The sequence below is a fragment of the Lissotriton vulgaris genome, chromosome 1_1 (genome assembly GCF_964263255.1).
Source record: "Lissotriton vulgaris chromosome 1_1, aLisVul1.2, whole genome shotgun sequence".
Taxonomy (NCBI): Eukaryota; Metazoa; Chordata; class Amphibia; order Caudata; family Salamandridae; genus Lissotriton; species Lissotriton vulgaris.
The window spans coordinates 439,722,431-439,741,056 of NC_141685.1; the positions used below are offsets into that span (position 1 = coordinate 439,722,431).

An 18,626-nucleotide genomic window follows, 5' to 3' on the forward strand; every position below is an offset into this window, starting at 1 on the left:
GTGAGTAGTTTGCGCTTTACAAATACGGATTTATTTATTTCGTTTTGTGGTCTTTGGTCTAAAGATACAGGGGTTAGAGGCATGTTTTAGGTGTTATTTATTTTATAACTGTAAAGAATCAGGAAATATCAAAATCAGATTTAACTTTTTTTTCTACGTTTGTGTCTTTTACTGATAGGAAAAATGTAGGTTTCATAAGAATATTTATCAATATGTACCATCACATTTACCCACAGAGAATGGGTAAAATCCCTTGATACATATGTCCCCTTTTCTAGTGAGTCAGTATTGATAGTAGATGAAGTGCCAAACACCCCAGGCTTTAAACATTGAATGCAAGGTATAGTGACAGGTATATGTGGAAAGAGTGCAGTCACAAAGTATTTGGGAAACTGGTGAGAACCTGACACCAGACTTTTGGAAAACATGGAACTTGGAATGTTGCTGCAAAAAGTTATTTTAAAGTTAAACAACGATTGGAGTGATTGCGTTTGTATTTGCAGTGATTCAGCAACGTATATATGAAAAAGGTGTGTGATGACTGATCACAATCAATACCTGAGCTGAAGTGTTTCCGTGTAAGAGATCCTTGCAACTTGTTAGATGGTATGCTGAAAGCATCTTTTATAATCTTCAGAGTTAATGAAGAATGCTATTGACTTTTTACTCCATTCTGGTAAACTATTTTGTAATAATTGGAAACTAAAACGCAAATATTTCTTATTTTCTGTTTTGTGTGGCATCAAAGAAAGAGTCCTCCTAACTGTGTCATGTAGCTGGTGTTTCTCAGTCCTGGAGACCATGAATGCTATATTATCTATGTGGCAACCGTTTACAGAACTTTTGCTGAGTGATGATGCCAAAGGCAAGAAATGTGAGGATCTTTGATCACGTATGGATAGGGATTTGAAAAAAGTACACTCCACTGCATTCTTATATTTTTACAGGAAAGCATGATTGCTGTAGTGGACATAATAAAAAAACTAGAATCTTAAAACACTCTTGTCTAGCAAGTGTTCAGCATAATTGGTGTAGAGGTGAAACATCTCCTTGAGAGTAGGCTGGGTGACACTTTTAGTGACTTTGGCAATGCAAGATATTCCATGTTAGAGAGCTTGCCACTTGGTAAACAAAGAAATGTTTAGGAGCAATTCAGGAACTTTTATTTTAGAATGTATGAGAAATAGCTCTTCGCCAACCATGGCATTTGAAGTCCACGAAGCATCTCTGTGGTACTCTGCACAAGTTATAGATCCCTTCTGTAAAGGGACATTTCCTCAGGAGTTTCAAAAGTGCTGCCTCATTTTTGACCTGAGGTCAAATGCGCCCAGTTCAACGCATATGTTGCAGAACCTGTCGCAGAGAATCACAATCTTCAGGTGCACCAGTATTGGCATGGAAAGCTAAGTCAGTGGCCAGAGTTAGAAAATTGTATACTGGCTAATTTGGGGTTGCCGGTCTCAAGTGCCAATGTTGAGAGGGCCTTTTTCACAGATAAAAGTTTACATTGGAAGGAAAGAGTGAGCGTGCATGACCAAAGACTCACTGAAGAAGTATTGTACGGTGTATTGGTATAAGTTTCATTTGTAAAAATGTATTTGGACCTCATTTACACTGTACGTACACTCTCTATATACCATGCACTTTCAACGCAGAAAGCAAGCAATAATAAAAGCAAAAAAGTTCCATAAACACCGGAAAAACACTGTTTCTGTTGTTTTTAATAGCGCAAAAATGTGTAACCACTTATAACCACTGTTTTTTTTAAGGTATTGAAATCACTTGAAAACACTGAAAAAAACACCAGAATTTACCAAAAATAGAAACTCAAAACAAGAAAGCCTATGTCTATTTAAAGTTTTACACATCCTGGCAGGAAAAAACCTCCAAAGTCTTTTTTGATGGCTGCAGGGCTGGCTCTCCCATAGGCTAACGCTGGGTTAGCTGATAGCTAAATAAGTGATAAATTAAGTTTAGCAACAGCTAGCAAAATACTTCTTCTACTCATTTTAATTGTAATTTAAAATCCTCTTTAATAGTAAAATCGGATACTAAATTATTATTTTGGAAATGCAACTTTTAGAAAGTTGGCATTTCCCTGCCTACATTTTTTGGGGCCTTCCTGTGAGTGGCCAGCTGCAACCCACAGTGATGGCACCTGTATTGGGAGATGTGTATTTGAGTCAGACAGTGGGTAAAGGGCCTGAATGTAGAGGGGAGTGGACATTCCTGACATAATTACTGGGGATGAGCTGTACCATGTCTGGTTACACTTCAAATGGATCTGCCCCATAACACAGACAATAACCTTACACCCTGCCTGCCTTTGCCTTGCGTTTCAATAGCCAGGCTGGATCTAAATCCTGGGAAGAGGAAAATACTGATCAGAAATGGTTCATGGGATAGACAAAGGGTTTGTGTCCCGCCCACAGGCTAACACTGGGTATAAAACTGGCATGCTCAGAAACAGATATCAGAACACTCCAGGACCTAAGAACATTCAGCAGAATAACTGCCCTGTTATGTTGGACTTGTTTGCCTTGAACCCAGGACCCCAAAGTGACTCCAAATGTCAGTTTATTGAACTCCTCTTTGAACAACTGGGACTCATGAAGCTTCCAGAGTATACTAGTCTGCTTTCCAGCTGACTAGTATCAACTGGAACCACACCTGGCAGGCACCTGAGCTACTGCTGATCTCTGAGGGAGTGAGTCTTGACCCCCCAAGTGCTATTTTCAAAGTTCTGGACCCTTGGCTACAGTCAGAGTGTACTTCTTCCTGCTTAACTGAAGGTTTTACTGGAACTGATGCAGGACAACTCAGAGAATCCTAAAGTGAAGGCTTCATCGGATCCTGTGTTGAGCAGCGCATAGCCAAGCAGCTCACGATTGAAGGTTCACTAAAACCAATACAGAGCAGCGCAGATTTCCGCAAAGCAATGCTGTGCAGGCACTGTACCAAAGTCAGATGGTAAAACCCCCAAAGGGATGAACTTGGTCATGTATATGGACTGCACTTCATTAAAGCCACCCTGAACTTCTCACTTTGCATCACTCCAGTACTACCAGGTGGTGTATGTACAAGGAAATGGTGCAGTGAGGGCTGCGAGCAATTTTGCTGCGCCGAGCTGCCTCATTTCCAAAACGCAGGGATGTGTTGTATTTACAAGAATACAGAACACCACTGTGTTTTCGCTTGCACTGGTGCTACACAAATCTGCCTAACGCCAGCACAGGCACCCTTGCACCATAGTGAAAGGGTGCCTACATTGCAGGGAATCATTCCTGCAATGCAAGCACACTTGCACTATGGTGTAAGAGTTTTTGTGTTGTAGAGAATTATTGTTTATGTGCAGGAAGGAACACCTTCCTGCACATAAGCAATATTTAAAGGGGTTGTGCTCTTTTCATGTCTGCTACAGAATGCAGCACACATAAAAAGAACACAACTTAGGAGAAATAAAAGTCCTTCTCATTAAGCAAATTTAATACCTGCTAACACATCCTTGTAAATCTGGGGCAGCTTTAAAAAGGAATGTGTTCTGCAGGAGTTCTGCGGTGGAACACCCACAGCAACATCCATTGCATGCCCCTTTCACTTAGGTATCTGCATTAAAGAGTACCATATTTACAAAGAGTCAAATTATAAGTCTAGTGGTCCAAGAACGAGAGTAACGGGGTGCAGCGGTGGAGGTACAGCATCCACCGCACGGGCGGTCCGAATGCCCAATTACCTGTTTGGTGGTTGAACTGCAATTGCACTGCTGCAACTGCCAGGGAACCGATGATCCGGTGGTGCTGCGGCGGTCAGGGGCTCAGCAATATGCTGGTGGTGTTACTGCCACACCACCATGCATATTAAGAGTTTCAGGACCGCCAGAGGTGTCAGGGAGGCCTTTACTCCATGAAAAGGCGGGTGGTCCTGAAACAAAGGATGCCCTACAGGACCCTCTGTTGTCCATGTGCATGGGGATGCATGCAGGAGGGCACCGCGTGTGCCCCCTGTGTGCATGCACCACAGTTCCTGCACTGCATGGACTTTAACAGTCCATGCTGTGCAGAAACAGTTTTTGGTATTCGCATTGCAGTGCCCATTTTCTGAGGCACCTCTGTGGGACTGCCAAAACAATGCCTCCAGACATGAGGAACTTCTAATCTGGGAGGCGGTATGCACACGAGTTTGGTGGTGCGAGAGCATGCCGTCAGCATTGTGGTCTGCTCCCGATCCACCAAACTCTTTATCAGGCCCAAAGCCACTTTAAAGGCACGCAAAGTGGCTTCACGCCGCTTTGAAAATATGGATCAGGGCATTGAGCACCGGAAAGTCGGTAAAAGTCACATTCCTGTGGTGCAACCCCCTTGTAAATATACCCCCAGATACCTTTTATTTGTTAAAATAGCCTCTATGGATGGCGATTGTAGGGATTTGCTATATGCAGAGGAGAGCTGTTTGCTGGGGGACAATGCTCTCCACAGGATCCTTTATTCAGTGGCACTGCTTCATGAGCTACTGTCATATAGCTACTTCGTTTTTACATGCAGTGTTAAGTTAGCACAAGTTTATTAAATGTTTGCATGCCGTTTTCATTCTTGCTTCACTTTTGCACACAACACATAATTGTTGTTTTAGCTTTCAACCTAGAAGAGCTTCGTGATTTATTAGAGAAATAATATGTTATTGCTTTGATATCAGTTTTGTTCTGCACTCTGTCTGCACAGCGAGTGCTGAAGGCTACACAGATAACTTAACCCAGTATTGTTGTAAGGTCTGATCTTCGCACCCCTATAGACATAACACACATGCTGCTGCCAAAATCTGGCTCTAGACGAGTTTTATATTGTTGTGCTGAACGCACAAAAACACACTTGATGTGCTTCGCATGCAGAGAGCTGGTGGAAGGTGATGTGATCCTCCTGCCACTGAGATTTTGAGGTATGGGCCCGCCCTGCTAAAACTCAAATGAGACCTTCATAGATATAAAATACTATGCTAAATAGGGAGGTTGTGAATTAGACATTGTTAATTTCTATGCATTTCAGCATCTTAGTATGCTGTCTCCATTCGCCTTTAATGGACTAATAACTATGCTGATAACTTTGTTGCTTATAGTATGTTTGCTAGTATTATACAAGATACTGCGTCTGAGAACCTTGCATTAGTAAATAAATATTTCAAATATGCATTTTACTCCATGTTCTGGTTTGTGATGATTGCATAACGAAAGAGTTTTCATGTGTTCCACGATTCCTGAGGTATTCTAAGTTCATGTTTTGGTCTGTCTAAGCATTGGGAGTTTGTTATGACTAATGAGACACTGTAGCTAGCTCGGTAGGGGGATTTTGGGTACTGAGGTGATTTTTGGGCCATTCTAATTCACCGAGGTTCCAGGTCTCTATGCACAGTTCTGTAGGAGAACGGAATTCCCGCTACATGGCGCCCATACGTTGTTGGCCTTATATCATGACACTCGAGTAGTTTATCATTCAAACCTTAACCCCTTCACTGACGTTTCCGGTAAACGGTGGTGTCGGAAAAACCTACCTATTTTTGAAATAGGTCTTTTCAAGCTTGATTCTTACTAAAACGGTTTCCTTGAATTACTACCCAGTTGTGCTACAAAGTTTACTTTGTTTTTTCTCTTTCCTGTGCTATCATGGCTGCCGTGGACATTCTGCTGCATAGTCGCATTGCGCTGCGAGATCATTTGCGAACAAAACAGGTGATGGACCGAATGTGGATCAATGTCACACATTCATCCCAGTCCGAAGATCTGGGCCCAAATCCATCGTTTTCTTGCACTCCACACCACCCTGGGTTAGACAATGGCGATATGCAAATCAGCTCTGACCCTGTGCCCCATGGGAACAGTCCAGTCCGAACTACAAAAGCCATGTCCTTCCCAGAACGGAATCAAGCATCCGAGGACCGGACCGGTTTCGAGGTAACACCTCTCATCAGCCCGGCTAGCTTGACTCCAGTGGTGTGGAGTGCCTGGGACCCACGTCTGAGCATCCCCAGCGCACTTAGGGCGGAATTTGCAAACAAAACAGGTGATGGACCGAATGTGGATCAATGTCACACATTCATCCCAGTCCGAAGATCTGGGCCCAAATCCATCGTTTTCTTGCACTCCACACCACCCTGGGTTAGACAATGGCGATATGCAAATCAGCTCTGACCCTGTGCCCCATGGGAACAGTCCAGTCCGAACTACAAAAGCCATGTCCTTCCCAGAACGGAATCAAGCATCCGAGGACCGGACCGGTTTCGAGCTAACACCTCTCATCAGCCCGGCTAGCTTGACTCCAGTGGTGTGGAGTGCCTGGGACCCACGTCTGAGCATCCCCAGCACACTTAGGGCGGAATTTGCAAACAAAACAGGTGATGGACCGAGATCATTTGCGGGCATACAATGTTCCACTTGAAGGCTTGGCTGTGATTATGGTGGTGAGTGCGGAACATGCTTACCCTTACTAATTCTTTCATTAGTGGGTGACATTTCCGGCGGTGGACGCAAATTCAGGCGTATTCCACACGTACACTCCCACTGTTGTACCTAATGAGTATACTCCGTACAGAGCACAGGAAGTACCTTTTGATGTTTGGCAGCATGGAGTTTGGTTTGGTGGCGCCCTCCCCCATACTTTAACCGCTCCGAGGTTAGGTCCTTTGTCCATTCCAGGCGCTAGTTGGCCTGTTTTGGCTGGATTTACTCCTCATCCTCTACACTGCAATTGTAATTTGGGTGAACTTCGGCGACTACATGTAGTCGGGATTGCCGTGATTAGAGCTTTAGTGCATTACATGGGCTGTAATCTTCCGGGTGGAGCCCCGGGGGGTGCGGCGCTTCCGGCAGGGCAGGGTGGTTTGAAAATCAGTCCTGTCATGGTCAATGCCGTTATGGGCAAGAAGCCCCAGGAGAAGGATGATTTTCCTTTCTGGCTTGCCGAGAAATTTGACCAGCTGGAAGCTGTATTTCCTAATACGACTCCTGGTGAAAAACACCGGATTCTTACGCTTAGTTTGCCGAAGGATTTGGCCCCTGAGCTCGTTGACTGTCAGACCTGGGGGAAGTCTTTTGCGGCGGTCTATGCTCGGTGCTATGGCACCCCGTCTATGTCCGTACTGTCTTCGGTCCTTAAACGTGTTCAAGATGATCACGGACCGGAATCTGCGGTCGAGTTGGGCATGCGCCTGTGTGGCACCTTTGATGTAGTTTGCGATCTGATCCTTGCTAATGTCAAGGGGGATGCAGTGAACTTTCTGGTTGCTAACGCGTTGGCGGTGCTTCCCGAGGCAGAGAAACCCCGACAGTTAAGCGAAGATTATTGTGGCAGCTTATAAAACCGTGGGTCGCAATTGTAAGGGTGTTAAGCCTTTTTCTGTTAAAGATAAAAAGCAGCCCCAGGGACAAACTTCGGAAACTGATGATCTGCCCAAGTCCAAAAAACAAAATTGGCCTAAAAAACAGAAACAGGGAAAGCAACCTCAACAACAACAAACACAGGTTTCTCTCCCTGCGTCTCCGTTACCTACGCAGTCGGAACGTGTTTATGACTTGCGCGATCGCGCGGCGATTAAAACTCCTGATCGATTTCAGGCTTCTGACCAACGCTCTCCTCGTTCTTTTCAGGACTCATCGGCTCCGTCGACCGGTGGTGGAGGGGCGGCAGAGGTCGGGGTGGCCAGCAAGGACGTGACCAGCCCTGCCCGAGGAACGGTGCAGAAAAGCAGGAAGGCTCTACGCCTAAGAGACCACAGTTTGCCAAGAAGAAAGTCGCAGCCTTAACAGCGCATCGGTATGCCCCAGATAGTGAGATCGCAGCTTTGGAATCTGACGTGGGCTTTGACCTTGCTGGACAGCGCGGCGGAGATTACCATAGTGAGAGAGGCGCTCCGTCTACTACTGAAGGTGACGGCGACTGATACTTATGTTATCATTGAAACAGCTGACACTAGAGTTGCTCCCCCTGATAGACTTTTTGAAATTGTCCTGTTAATTGAAGGTGACATACAACGAACCATAAAAGGGGTATTTTGGGAAGATCTTTCGTCTACATATGACATTTTGCTTTCGGAGGCTGACTGGCCCCCACCTTTTGTACTCGCAGCTCCGCGAGGGGAGGAGGTGATCCTCCCCAGTTTCGCGAACACTGTCTCGAAAGAGGATGCGCTGCATTTTGCAGGAGAGTTGGCTCTAGCTCTGGCTGTGTACCGCAATCAGTGTGGTTGGGATAAATTGTCCCCGTGCCACGAGGCTTCCGTCGCGGCGATCCTTGAACAATTGGAATATCAAGGTGTAATTGAAACGTGTGTGTCACCAATGAATAACCCTCTTTTTACTGTAAACAAGCCTGACGGTTCAAATCGTTTGGTTTTGGATTACCGGCATTTATACTCGCATTGCCGCAACTGTGCAGTACAGAATACTCACGGCTCTGCCCTTGTAAATAGTCTTGTGCGTAAGCGGTTTAAGACCACGCTTGACATTTCTAATGGTTTTTATGCCCACCAATTGGATGCTCTGAGTTCCCAATGGACCCCGTTCACATGCGGCGGTATGCAAAAAATGTATATCATAGAGCAACACAAACAGACGTTATAAAAATAAATACATTACATATAGATCATACAAAATACATTTAAAAATACATTCAAAGTTGTTATTGGTGCCTAAAGTGCTGGAGAAATATTAAAACTCTGAATGTATTTTTAAATGTATTTTGTATGATCTATATGTAATGTATTTATATTTATTTTTATAACGTCTGTTTGTGTTGCTCTATGATATATATTTTATTCTCATCATATAGTTTGACTTTTGTTGAGTCCCTATATGATTTTTATTATGCTAATTAAAAACATGTTTTGTATATAATTTTTATTTTCGATTGTTCTTTTTACCACTGGTTCAGGTTAATTGTTCACTTATTTAGCTGATGGCCTAGGATTTTTTATTCACATACGTTTATTTTTGACGCCACATTAAGGTCGCAGGAGTACTTACAGTATGAATTTGTTCATCCAGCTCCTTTAGCAATGTGACCCCTGGAGGATTTCCATTGCATAATTCACACCGATGGTTCCGCGCAGGTTGCGCATGGCTCTAAACATGCCTACGTTTCCGCATGCGCCATTGTGGTCGGTGTCATGGTGAACGATGAGTTCAAGTCCAGTGTCGTGAACACGCAGACGCTCGGAGACTGCACTGCATAATTGGCAGAGCTTCGTGCTTTGATGCTTGCATTGGAGTACGCAGATCCTAGGGTGACTACTCTAATCGTAAGTGATTCTTGCTACTGTGTCCAGTCTTACAATGAGAACTTGATCTTTTGGATTCAGAATGAATTTCGTGATTCCAAGGGTGGCACAATAAAACATAAAATGATCTGGGTCCGAGTGGCTGAGCTTAAAGAGCAGTTGCCACTTGTGTTTGTGATTCATACTCTCGGCCGTCAGCGTGTGGGAGTCCACGCTGTCGGTAATTCGCTTGCTGATGAAGCAGCGAAGTCAGCCATATCTAAATATTTAGTTGCAGCAGTTACACGGTCCAAAAGTCAAATAGATGATGACATCTTGGCGGCGGTTGCTGCCACTGAGAAGGGAGGTAAATATCCTGCGGGATTCCCTTCGAAGTACACATACCACTTAAGTCCCGATAAGGTTCCTTACGTGAAAATTCCTGATGTTGGCCAACGTTTGATTCCCAACTCGGATCGCAGAGCTACATTGATTACAGCGGCGCATGAAGGTGTGGCGTCTGCGCATGCGGGCGTCTCAGCCACTGTAACTCAGCTACAACAGAGGTTCTGGTGGCGGGGACTGTATAAACAGACGCGTGATTATGTCCTTCAATGTGACATTTGCCAGCAGATCAAGCCTTCGACTGCTGCGCGTCCGCCACAGACACAGTTGTACATTTCTAATAAACCACTGGGGTGCGTTTATTTAGATCACTGCGGTCCTTTTTCTTCTGATACTGCATATAAGTACATCTTAGTAGCAGTTGATTCATGCACACGCTTTGTGTGGGTATGGCCCCATCGCAGCGCTGAATCACTGACTGTCATAAGAGATTTGCGTGTCTTTGTAGGGATTTTTGCCTGTGGTACCTTCCATTCGGATCAGGGTCCGGCTTTCGCCTCTAAGGCGTATAAGGATGCTATGGTTTCGTTGGGGGTCCAAGTCAAGTTTTCGTCTCCATACAGACCTGAGGGTAATAGTGTAGTGGAACAAATGAATTGTGACTTAAAGCAATCTTTGACAGCTCGAGTTATAGGCACTGGCAGAAACTGGCTGGCCCATCTCAATGGCATGCAGCGTGCTCTTAATAATCTCCCTAGAAGGTCTCTGGGTGGGCGGACCCCATACGAAATGCTCTTTGGTATCAAGATGTATGTCCCTGACCTCGACGGTCTAGACTGCGTGGCTCAAGCCACGGCCTTTGACGTAGATGAACATTGCAATGTTTTACAGGATCTACAAAAGACCAGAGACAGTCTTGCTATGGAACATTTGCCCTCCACGTCGGATGATGCGTTGCAGATACCAGTAGTTGGCTGGCAAACCAAAGTTGGAGAACTGGTTCGGGAGAAGACCGATAACAAGAAAGAATTTGGTCCTTCCTATCGAGCACCAGTCCCCGTTCTTGGAGTGAAGGGCACAAGAACAGTCATATTACCACCACTTCCAGGTCATAAGGAAAACAGGTTTATCTCAATTGACAATGTCAAGATACACTGGGTGGCCGATTCTTCATAGCATGACACCGGCAGTCTCCTGTCCCTCGATGGTGAGAAATTCTGTTTTGGCCATTACTGCAGCTGCTGAGCCAGAAGTAGCCCTAGAGATGCCTGTCATTTCCAATGCTTTAATGACAACTTTCCCTGTTAATAACATTGATGACCTCGATTCTACCTATCCTGCTGATTTATCGATGCCTGACTTACAAACACGTTTGGCCACAGACTCAAGATTCTCATTTGACTCTGCTTCAGTGACTTCAACAAAACCCTCACATTGTGCAATTTATGCCTCTTTATTCAAGAAACATTTTTTGGTTCCGCCTTGGACTTATATTTGGCTAGTGCTTTTTTCAGTTTACCTTTTTATGTCATTAGGTTTTGTGTTTTATTTTTTCCTAATCATGGATGGACACTATGTCGAGGAGAGAACAGGCATTCGACATCTTATTGGAACTTTGGCCCCCTTTTCCTCTTCGCATTCTGCACACAGACTGAAAAGAGACTTGAACTTTGTTAACATCACACTTGGCCGGTTCTTGATGGGATTGTGTGGGATGCAGTTAAATTTCAAATTCATGGCCCCACTAAAGTGGTTAATGTCCCAAATGTATTGAGAGTGGACATGGGGGATGTGGTAAAACAAAACATACGTTCTGATGATTGGAATGTTCAGGCCGTAGAATCATTATTTACTGCTTTGAAATATTATGCTGCCTTTGATGCTGAGGGTTTATATTTAGAATCTGCTCATTATGGTGACTTATTTTGCTTTCAACATTATGGTAATCATTTCCTGCATAAAACAAGTTCCAGAAGGAGTACTGTAAATTACACACAGTGGGAACATTGCCCTGCACCATTGCAAGGCAGCTCCAGTACATTTTTAAATAAGTACACTTACTTTACTGACTTTAATCTATCAAGTCCTGAGTCCTTTTATTTTAAAATGACACAGAAACCCATGTCCAAAGTTAGACTTACCGATGCTAAATTATTGTATTCGAAGTCCTTTCTAGAAAAATTAGCTGAAGAAGGCTACGACCTATGGAAGGAAACCATTGACCTTAAATCGGTTTGGGGCTCTAAAAGTTGGCAGGTACAAGGCACTGAGGCTTTGCACCGTGCATGTCTCATCCCGAATCACATGTTGTTTTTGAATTCTACTATTTCTCAGACAACGTGCTTTGGATTGGCTACTTCAAAAAAGTGGAATACCCCTGCTATCCCTGATTTGGAAGAATATTCTGGTTGAAATAATTACACAAAGTTTTCCATTGGAGAGTTGCAAACATTGCTGAATAATGCATCCTTTAATGTGTCTAGTTTTGATCCAAAGGGTTGGCTGTTGTGGCACAGGAGCTCTGACTCTTGCCAGCATCGCTTTCTGGGTTTAACTGAAGGTTTTACACGAATCAGGCCTGATCCACGTTTTGATCCTGACCACACTGTTACAACATACTCAGTTGGCAAGTTATGTCAAAATTGGTTACAACATTCTACATTAGCTACTGTTAAATTACATCTATCAAAGCTAACTGATGAGGTGGATATTAATGATTTCATTAAAGGCCCGGCAAGTGGTAGAGCTAAACGTTGGATTTATGCTGCTTACAATGAAATTTGGAAGCTGACACAGTTTGAAGCTGCTAAGCGCCTGAGAGCAATTGATCAAGCAAATTTAGAAAAGGTGCTTGCAGTTGTCAATAACAGTATTAACATGCTTTCTTCCCGCATATATACGTTGAATAACATTGTTTCTTCAGTGGTTGATATTGTAAATGATGAGGTGTCTGTTTTATACCATGGCCAAAATCAATTGCGTACTGTAATGCAGTTTGCATGGACTCTGCAGACTCTCAAATCTGGTCGTGTGCCCTGGAATTACATGAACGTTTCCTCCCTCTTTGCCCCATTTAATTTGACTGACAAACAGCGCATGCTTTCAATGCGAGATGCATCATTTTCCATGTTGCGCATTGAGAGGTTGGAATCTTTACCGTTCTCTGTTGCTGAGGCCGCTGATGCTACGTGGCTTATCCACGGATTAATTACATTACCATTCGCCTTGTACAAATTCACTTGTTGTATGCGACATGTTGCAATAGGACGTTATGAACCGTTAGGTGGTGCTTTCCTCCATGAAGCATGGTCTCTCCCTTTCACATATAGATGCCTGAAAGACGGCAAGGAAGTTTATCTTAATGGGGAGGAATGCACTGAGTCCCCTGACCACTCATTAATATGCAGACACATACAATTACATGGTTCCTGCAACCAGGAACGACCTAATCTGGCCTGTGTATTGAAAGGGACTCCTGTTCCCGCAATTGTTCCCACGTTTACACTTTTGGCAAATGGTAGTTATTTGCTGTTGAATAACGAGGAGTGTTGTGGTTTAATTGTCGGTATAGCTTATGTGGTAACTGTATCTGAACGCATTGTGTGCTGCAAAAACGTTATGTATCCCCCTACGCATGGGAATTCAGATGTTTCCATCTGGCCGCGCATCCCAACCTTGAAGGCAGAGTTCAATGGTATGACTAGAATAAGAGCCCTTTTGTCTCAGAAAGAGGTGGCCCTGAGTTCGGCCCGAGAAACATTCGTCCTTCACATAGCTAACACACGCACAGAAGTGCAGGCGCTTTTAAATACTGATTTACCGTTACATTTCAGCGAGCTGGTTCATCAAATTTTTAATGCCTCCTCCACTTCCGGCCTGGCTCACTTTTTAAAATTAGTTAGCAGCGGTCTCGTGACTTCATTTGAAAAAATATTTGAGGTCATCCCTGCTTTCTTTCATTCTATTTTTTCAAGTTTGTTCGGAGGATTCCCTGTCTTGCTGGCTTTAGCTGCAGGCGTATTGGTGATATTTTGTTTTATATCAAATGGATGCCCATCTTGCATTAGGAGCAGAAGAGCCCCTCCTGTCACTGTTGCGCAACCGGATGCTTGATTACTATGGCACCCTGCCGCTTGCGACTTTAAGCACGGCGTTTGGATTATCGTTTCGATTTTCCTATTTCACATGCGTCCAGCCTGTGTTTCATTGCCTGAGCTGCGATTTCCACTGGGCCCTTGATTTGTGTCTCTGCTTGACGGCGTCTCCTTACGTTGACTTTAATCAGCTGATGAGCCCCGTAGTTGCTCACGAGTTGGTTTGTTCTGGCGAAAGGATTATGGCCTTGGCATCGATGCATGGACTAATGGGCCGTTGGAATGTAATCGCAGCAGCGCATGAGTTCTTGGCAAGGAGCTTTCTTGAGAACCCACTGAGTTGTCCTCTGATGTTAATAGAGGATCAAGTGATGGAGCAGCACGTATGTTCCTTCCCACTACTTAATTGGATGGCTGAACTGTTTTCGGATGATGACAGTGATTTCATATTGGAGGCTGTGGCTGCATATTTTGCATATTCAGTTCTATCATGAGATGCCATGGAGTTTTTACTTATTTCGGCACGCGCATTTTTATATTTTTGGACAGTGCCTTTTTTCATGTGTGAAAATTTTTTATACGTCCCAGACCTATTGACTTAGTTTTTCAAAGGTTGGAACAATTACGCTTGGCCCCTATAGGCCTTCCTATACACGTTTGGAGAATAGATTAGCTCATTATTGTTGAACTCTGTTTTCAGGTTTAAACCCCTTCCTGGTTCTGGCTTTATATAATTTCTGACAGTGCTCTGATCATTGGGGGGGTGTCATATAGCTACTTCGTTTTTACATGCAGTGTTAAGTTAGCACGAGTTTATTAAATGTTTGCACGCCGTTTTCATTCTTGCTTCACTTTTGCACACAACACATAATTGTTGTTTTAGCTTTCAACCTGGAAGAGCTTCATGATTTATTAGAGAAATAATATGTTATTGCTTTGATATCAGTTTTGTTCTGCACTCTGTCTGCACAGCGAGTGCTGAAGGCTACACAGATAACTTAACCCAGTGTTGTTGTAAGGTCTGATCTTCGCACCCCTATAGACATAACACACATGCTGCTGCCAAAATCTGGCTCTAGACGAGTTTTATATTGTTGTGCTGAATGCACAAAAACACACTTGATGTGCTTCGCATGCAGAGAGCTGGTGGAAGGTGATGTGATCCTCCTGCCACTGAGATTTTGAGGTATGGGCCCGCCCTGCTAAAACCCAAATGAGACCTTCATAGATATAAAATACTATGCTAAATAGGGAGGTTGTGAATTAGACATTGTTAATTTCTATTCATTTCAGCATCATAGTATGCTGTCTCCATTCGCCTTTTATGGACTAATAACTATGCTGATAACTTTGTTGCTTATAATATGTTTGCTAGTATTATACAAGATACTGCGTCTGAGAACCTTGCATTAGTAAATAAATATTTCAAATATGCACGTGTCCTCTTTTACTCCACGTTCTGGTTTGTGATGATTGCATAACGAAAGAGTGTTCATGTGTTCCACGATTCCTGAGGTATTCTAAGTTTATGTTCTGGTCTGTCTAAGCATTGGGAGTTTGTTATGACCAATGAGACACTGTAGCTAGCTCGGTAAGGGGATTTTGGGTACTGAGGTGAGTTTTGGGCCATCCTAATTCACCGAGGTTCCAGGTCTCTATGCACAGTTCTGTAGGAGAACGGAATTCCCGCTACACTACCACCTGCCATGGTCACAATTTTTAGGATTTGGAAGGTGGCGCGCTGTCAGATGGGCTGGTGGGAGACACTCACTAGGGAAACCCCACTGTGGAACAATGGACAGGTACCACACTTGACGCACACCTGTCTGGCTTCCAGAGCTGGGAGGCCATTGGGATAGATGCGATGCGGGCAGTTATGCGTGGATGTACTCTCAAGTCTTTTCTGGATATACAAGCAGAATACGGTATGCCCCGCACACAATTTTACCGTTACCTCCAGTTCCGACATGCCGTTACCCTATACATATCACACTTAACAGAGATCCCTGAATTTATCCCCATTGAGGCAAAGGTCTTTATGGGTGATCTAGGGGACCATAAAATCATTAAAATATACAACACACGTAACAACACCCCCAATCCAATCCATAAATTTAGATTGGCATGGCAACAGGACCTGGGTCCACTAGAGGAGGATGACTGGGCGGAGGCTCTGGCATCCCCACGCAGCGCATCATTTGCGGCTCGCCTGCACCTTATAAAGTTTAAATACTTGCACGGAGCTGACTACATCAGGCACAGGCTATAGCGTGCTGGACTCATTGCATCCCTGCACTGTTTGCGCTGTAAATCTCTGGAGGGTACTTTCTTACATACTGTGTGGACATGCCCAGTACTGTCAAGGTTCTGGAAGGGGATATTCACATGCCTGTCTGAGGTTTTGGGATGGGTTGTTGCGTCCTCACCGAGACTGGCTATACTGCATGTTACAGAGGACATAGGTGGGAATGGATATAAGCCCCATCTTCTATTCCTGGGTTTCACACTGGCCAAGAGAGATATTGCCCAGGTCTCGAAAGATGAATCTTCCCCGTCACTTGGGGTGTTGAAGAAGGGCCTAGATTTTTTGTATGGGCCTGGAACTCCTGGTCTTTGAGGCAAAGGGCTGTCCCCGTAAACATTATAACATTTGGAAAAGGTGGGCTAACTATAGGAGATTTTATCTGGAGCCTCCTACCCCCGTCTGATGTTGATGTGCCATTATTATGATATTAGTTAATTGACTTGTACGTGGTGTTTGTCTCCAACTTGACTAGAGATGGCAGAATCTTTCTCTTTGTTTAGGATTCATATATCTGCTTAAAGGAAGCAATATGGCACAATTGTCTTTTTTTTCTTATTTTCTTCTGTCATATATAGTTTCTGTGAACTCAATCCATTATTATTGCTGAAAATGTTGATTCATATATTTGCTATATTGTGTGCTTACTATGGGTGCCTTCTGAGACCATTTATTATATTGGATGTGAAAAATAAAACTGTGTGGTGAAAAAGAAAATAGTCTCTATGGGGCGAATTTACAAGCCCCTTGAGCCGCAGCTGCGTAATTTTCTTTTTACGCAGCGGCAGCACAATCAGTGAGCTACCCCACGCCATATCTAAAAACTGATGCATTGAGTCCAATGCATCAATTTGTAGTTCTCTGCATCACAATATACCTGCACCTGGTATAATGAATGCAGGATAGGCATTCCCACACAAAAAAGCCAGGTAGAAACTGGTGCAGTGAAACTTACAACATTTCACGAGTCACTCTACGACTTCACTGCGTCAAAATCCTTACCCCTGCTCTGACCAGGCGTAAGGATTGATGTAGGGCTTTTACTATGGAACTCAACTATGTGTTCTGATTCATTGCTGGAGTTGCATCAGTTTTACAACCAACTCCAACAATGCATCACTCTTGAATTTCTGATGCATTTTTTAACCCTTGCACTTTGGAACAATGTATTATAAATACAGCACATCCATGGTGTCGCAAGGGCATTTCATGCAGGCACAAGGATATTGACGCATATGCTGATGAGTCAGTGTCTTATAAATGAAGCCCTATGTTTCTAAATTGGTTTGGTAACCTTCCTTTGTTGGGGTTTTAATTCAATGATGTTTGAGTGTTGCAAAAATACTTTAAACATTGCTTATAAGTTAAGCCTGACTGCTTTGTTCCAAGCTACCAGAGGGTTAAGCACAGGTTTATTTATGGACATGCGTAGTTCACCTTGAAAAGGATTGTGATTATTTTTTGCAGTGGGTTCTAACCCCCTTCAACAAATAATCCAGTTTCTTACAATGCTGAAGACTGACACTGCTAAAATAAAACAATAAATATAGTGATTATATAAATCTTAAAACTAGTTTGCCAATGCCAATACAACCTGAGTCAGAAGTGTGTTGACGTATCACACTTGTCTAAGCAATACATTATTAAATATCAGCAAGCCATACATGCCTCAAGTCTTCAATCACATAAAGTAAGCAATGTATGGTTCCAGAGAGACACCATGCTACCCCATAGTTCATAGCTATAAGAATCATCACTGCCACAAATCATGGCACGTAAAGCCTGGTGACTGTTCTTCTTAGTCTCTCATGGTAAGTGCGTCTGAATAGAACAAACACAAATACTGTTTGAACAGAGAAGCAGCCTTTACACCATGACTCGAACCACGCTCTCGCTTAACTGTGCGATCTGAACCACGAAAACGTCTTTACAACGCATTCCTTTACCACACAAGTCAGTCATTACAGCGACTTGCAACACAAAAGCGTTTCAGCACTCTATACAGTATACTTATAGTTTCATATCACAGTCCACAAGAAAAATAGCACATAAAGAAAGCGTATCCAACGCTATGATCTATGGAATTGGGACGCAAGAATCTGTTTGTGAAAAATAAAAGTGAACACTGCATCAAGAAATACATACCGTGGACTTGGATACTCTTTCATTATGTGCTATTTTCTTGTGGACTAGTGGACTGTGATATGAAACTATAAGTATACTATATAGAGTGCTGAACCCCTTTTGTGTTGCATTGTTTGTAGGACTTGTTCCTATTTTGTGGGGAGTGTAGGGGGGAGTGCTCCCTGGTTTCGTGCACCGGTAGCTACTTAGGGACACTATTCATGCGTTAGGTGCGGATCTTATCAGGCGTGATTAACATCTGTGTGGTTTCAACATACAACCATTTGAACCCAGTATTCTGAGTTGTGCAGTATCACCACACTCCCGCTAATTTTCCCTATACAGGTGTCCTCTAGGTATTACCTTGAGGAATGTACGTAGTGTAAAGTGTTTGGTCATGGGGAAAATGTGAGGATTCTGGTTGTGGAAAAACACCTGTGTATTTAATTCCCCATTCCGAACTCATTAACTTGGAATTGAAGTAGATAATTGTCCATGGCTAAAACCACAAGGTGGTTTAA

At 43.5% G+C, this 18,626-nt stretch overlaps 1 protein-coding gene across 1 annotated transcript; it reads left to right on the plus strand.

Moving 5' to 3' along the window:
- The first annotated feature begins 12,573 nt into the window (after positions 1 to 12,573).
- On the plus strand, positions 12,574 to 13,698 carry LOC147747321 (uncharacterized). Its single transcript, XM_086925249.1, has one exon. The coding sequence runs from the start codon at positions 12,574 to 12,576 to the stop codon at positions 13,696 to 13,698; it is 1,125 nt and encodes a 374-aa protein (XP_086781375.1).
- The last annotated feature ends 4,928 nt before the right edge of the window (positions 13,699 to 18,626 follow it).

What these genes read in the sequence shown, in the direction of transcription:
- LOC147747321 (XM_086925249.1), top strand. Translation starts at nt 12,574, where the DNA reads ATGCAGTTTGCATGGACTCTGCAGACTCTCAAATCTGGTCGTGTGCCC.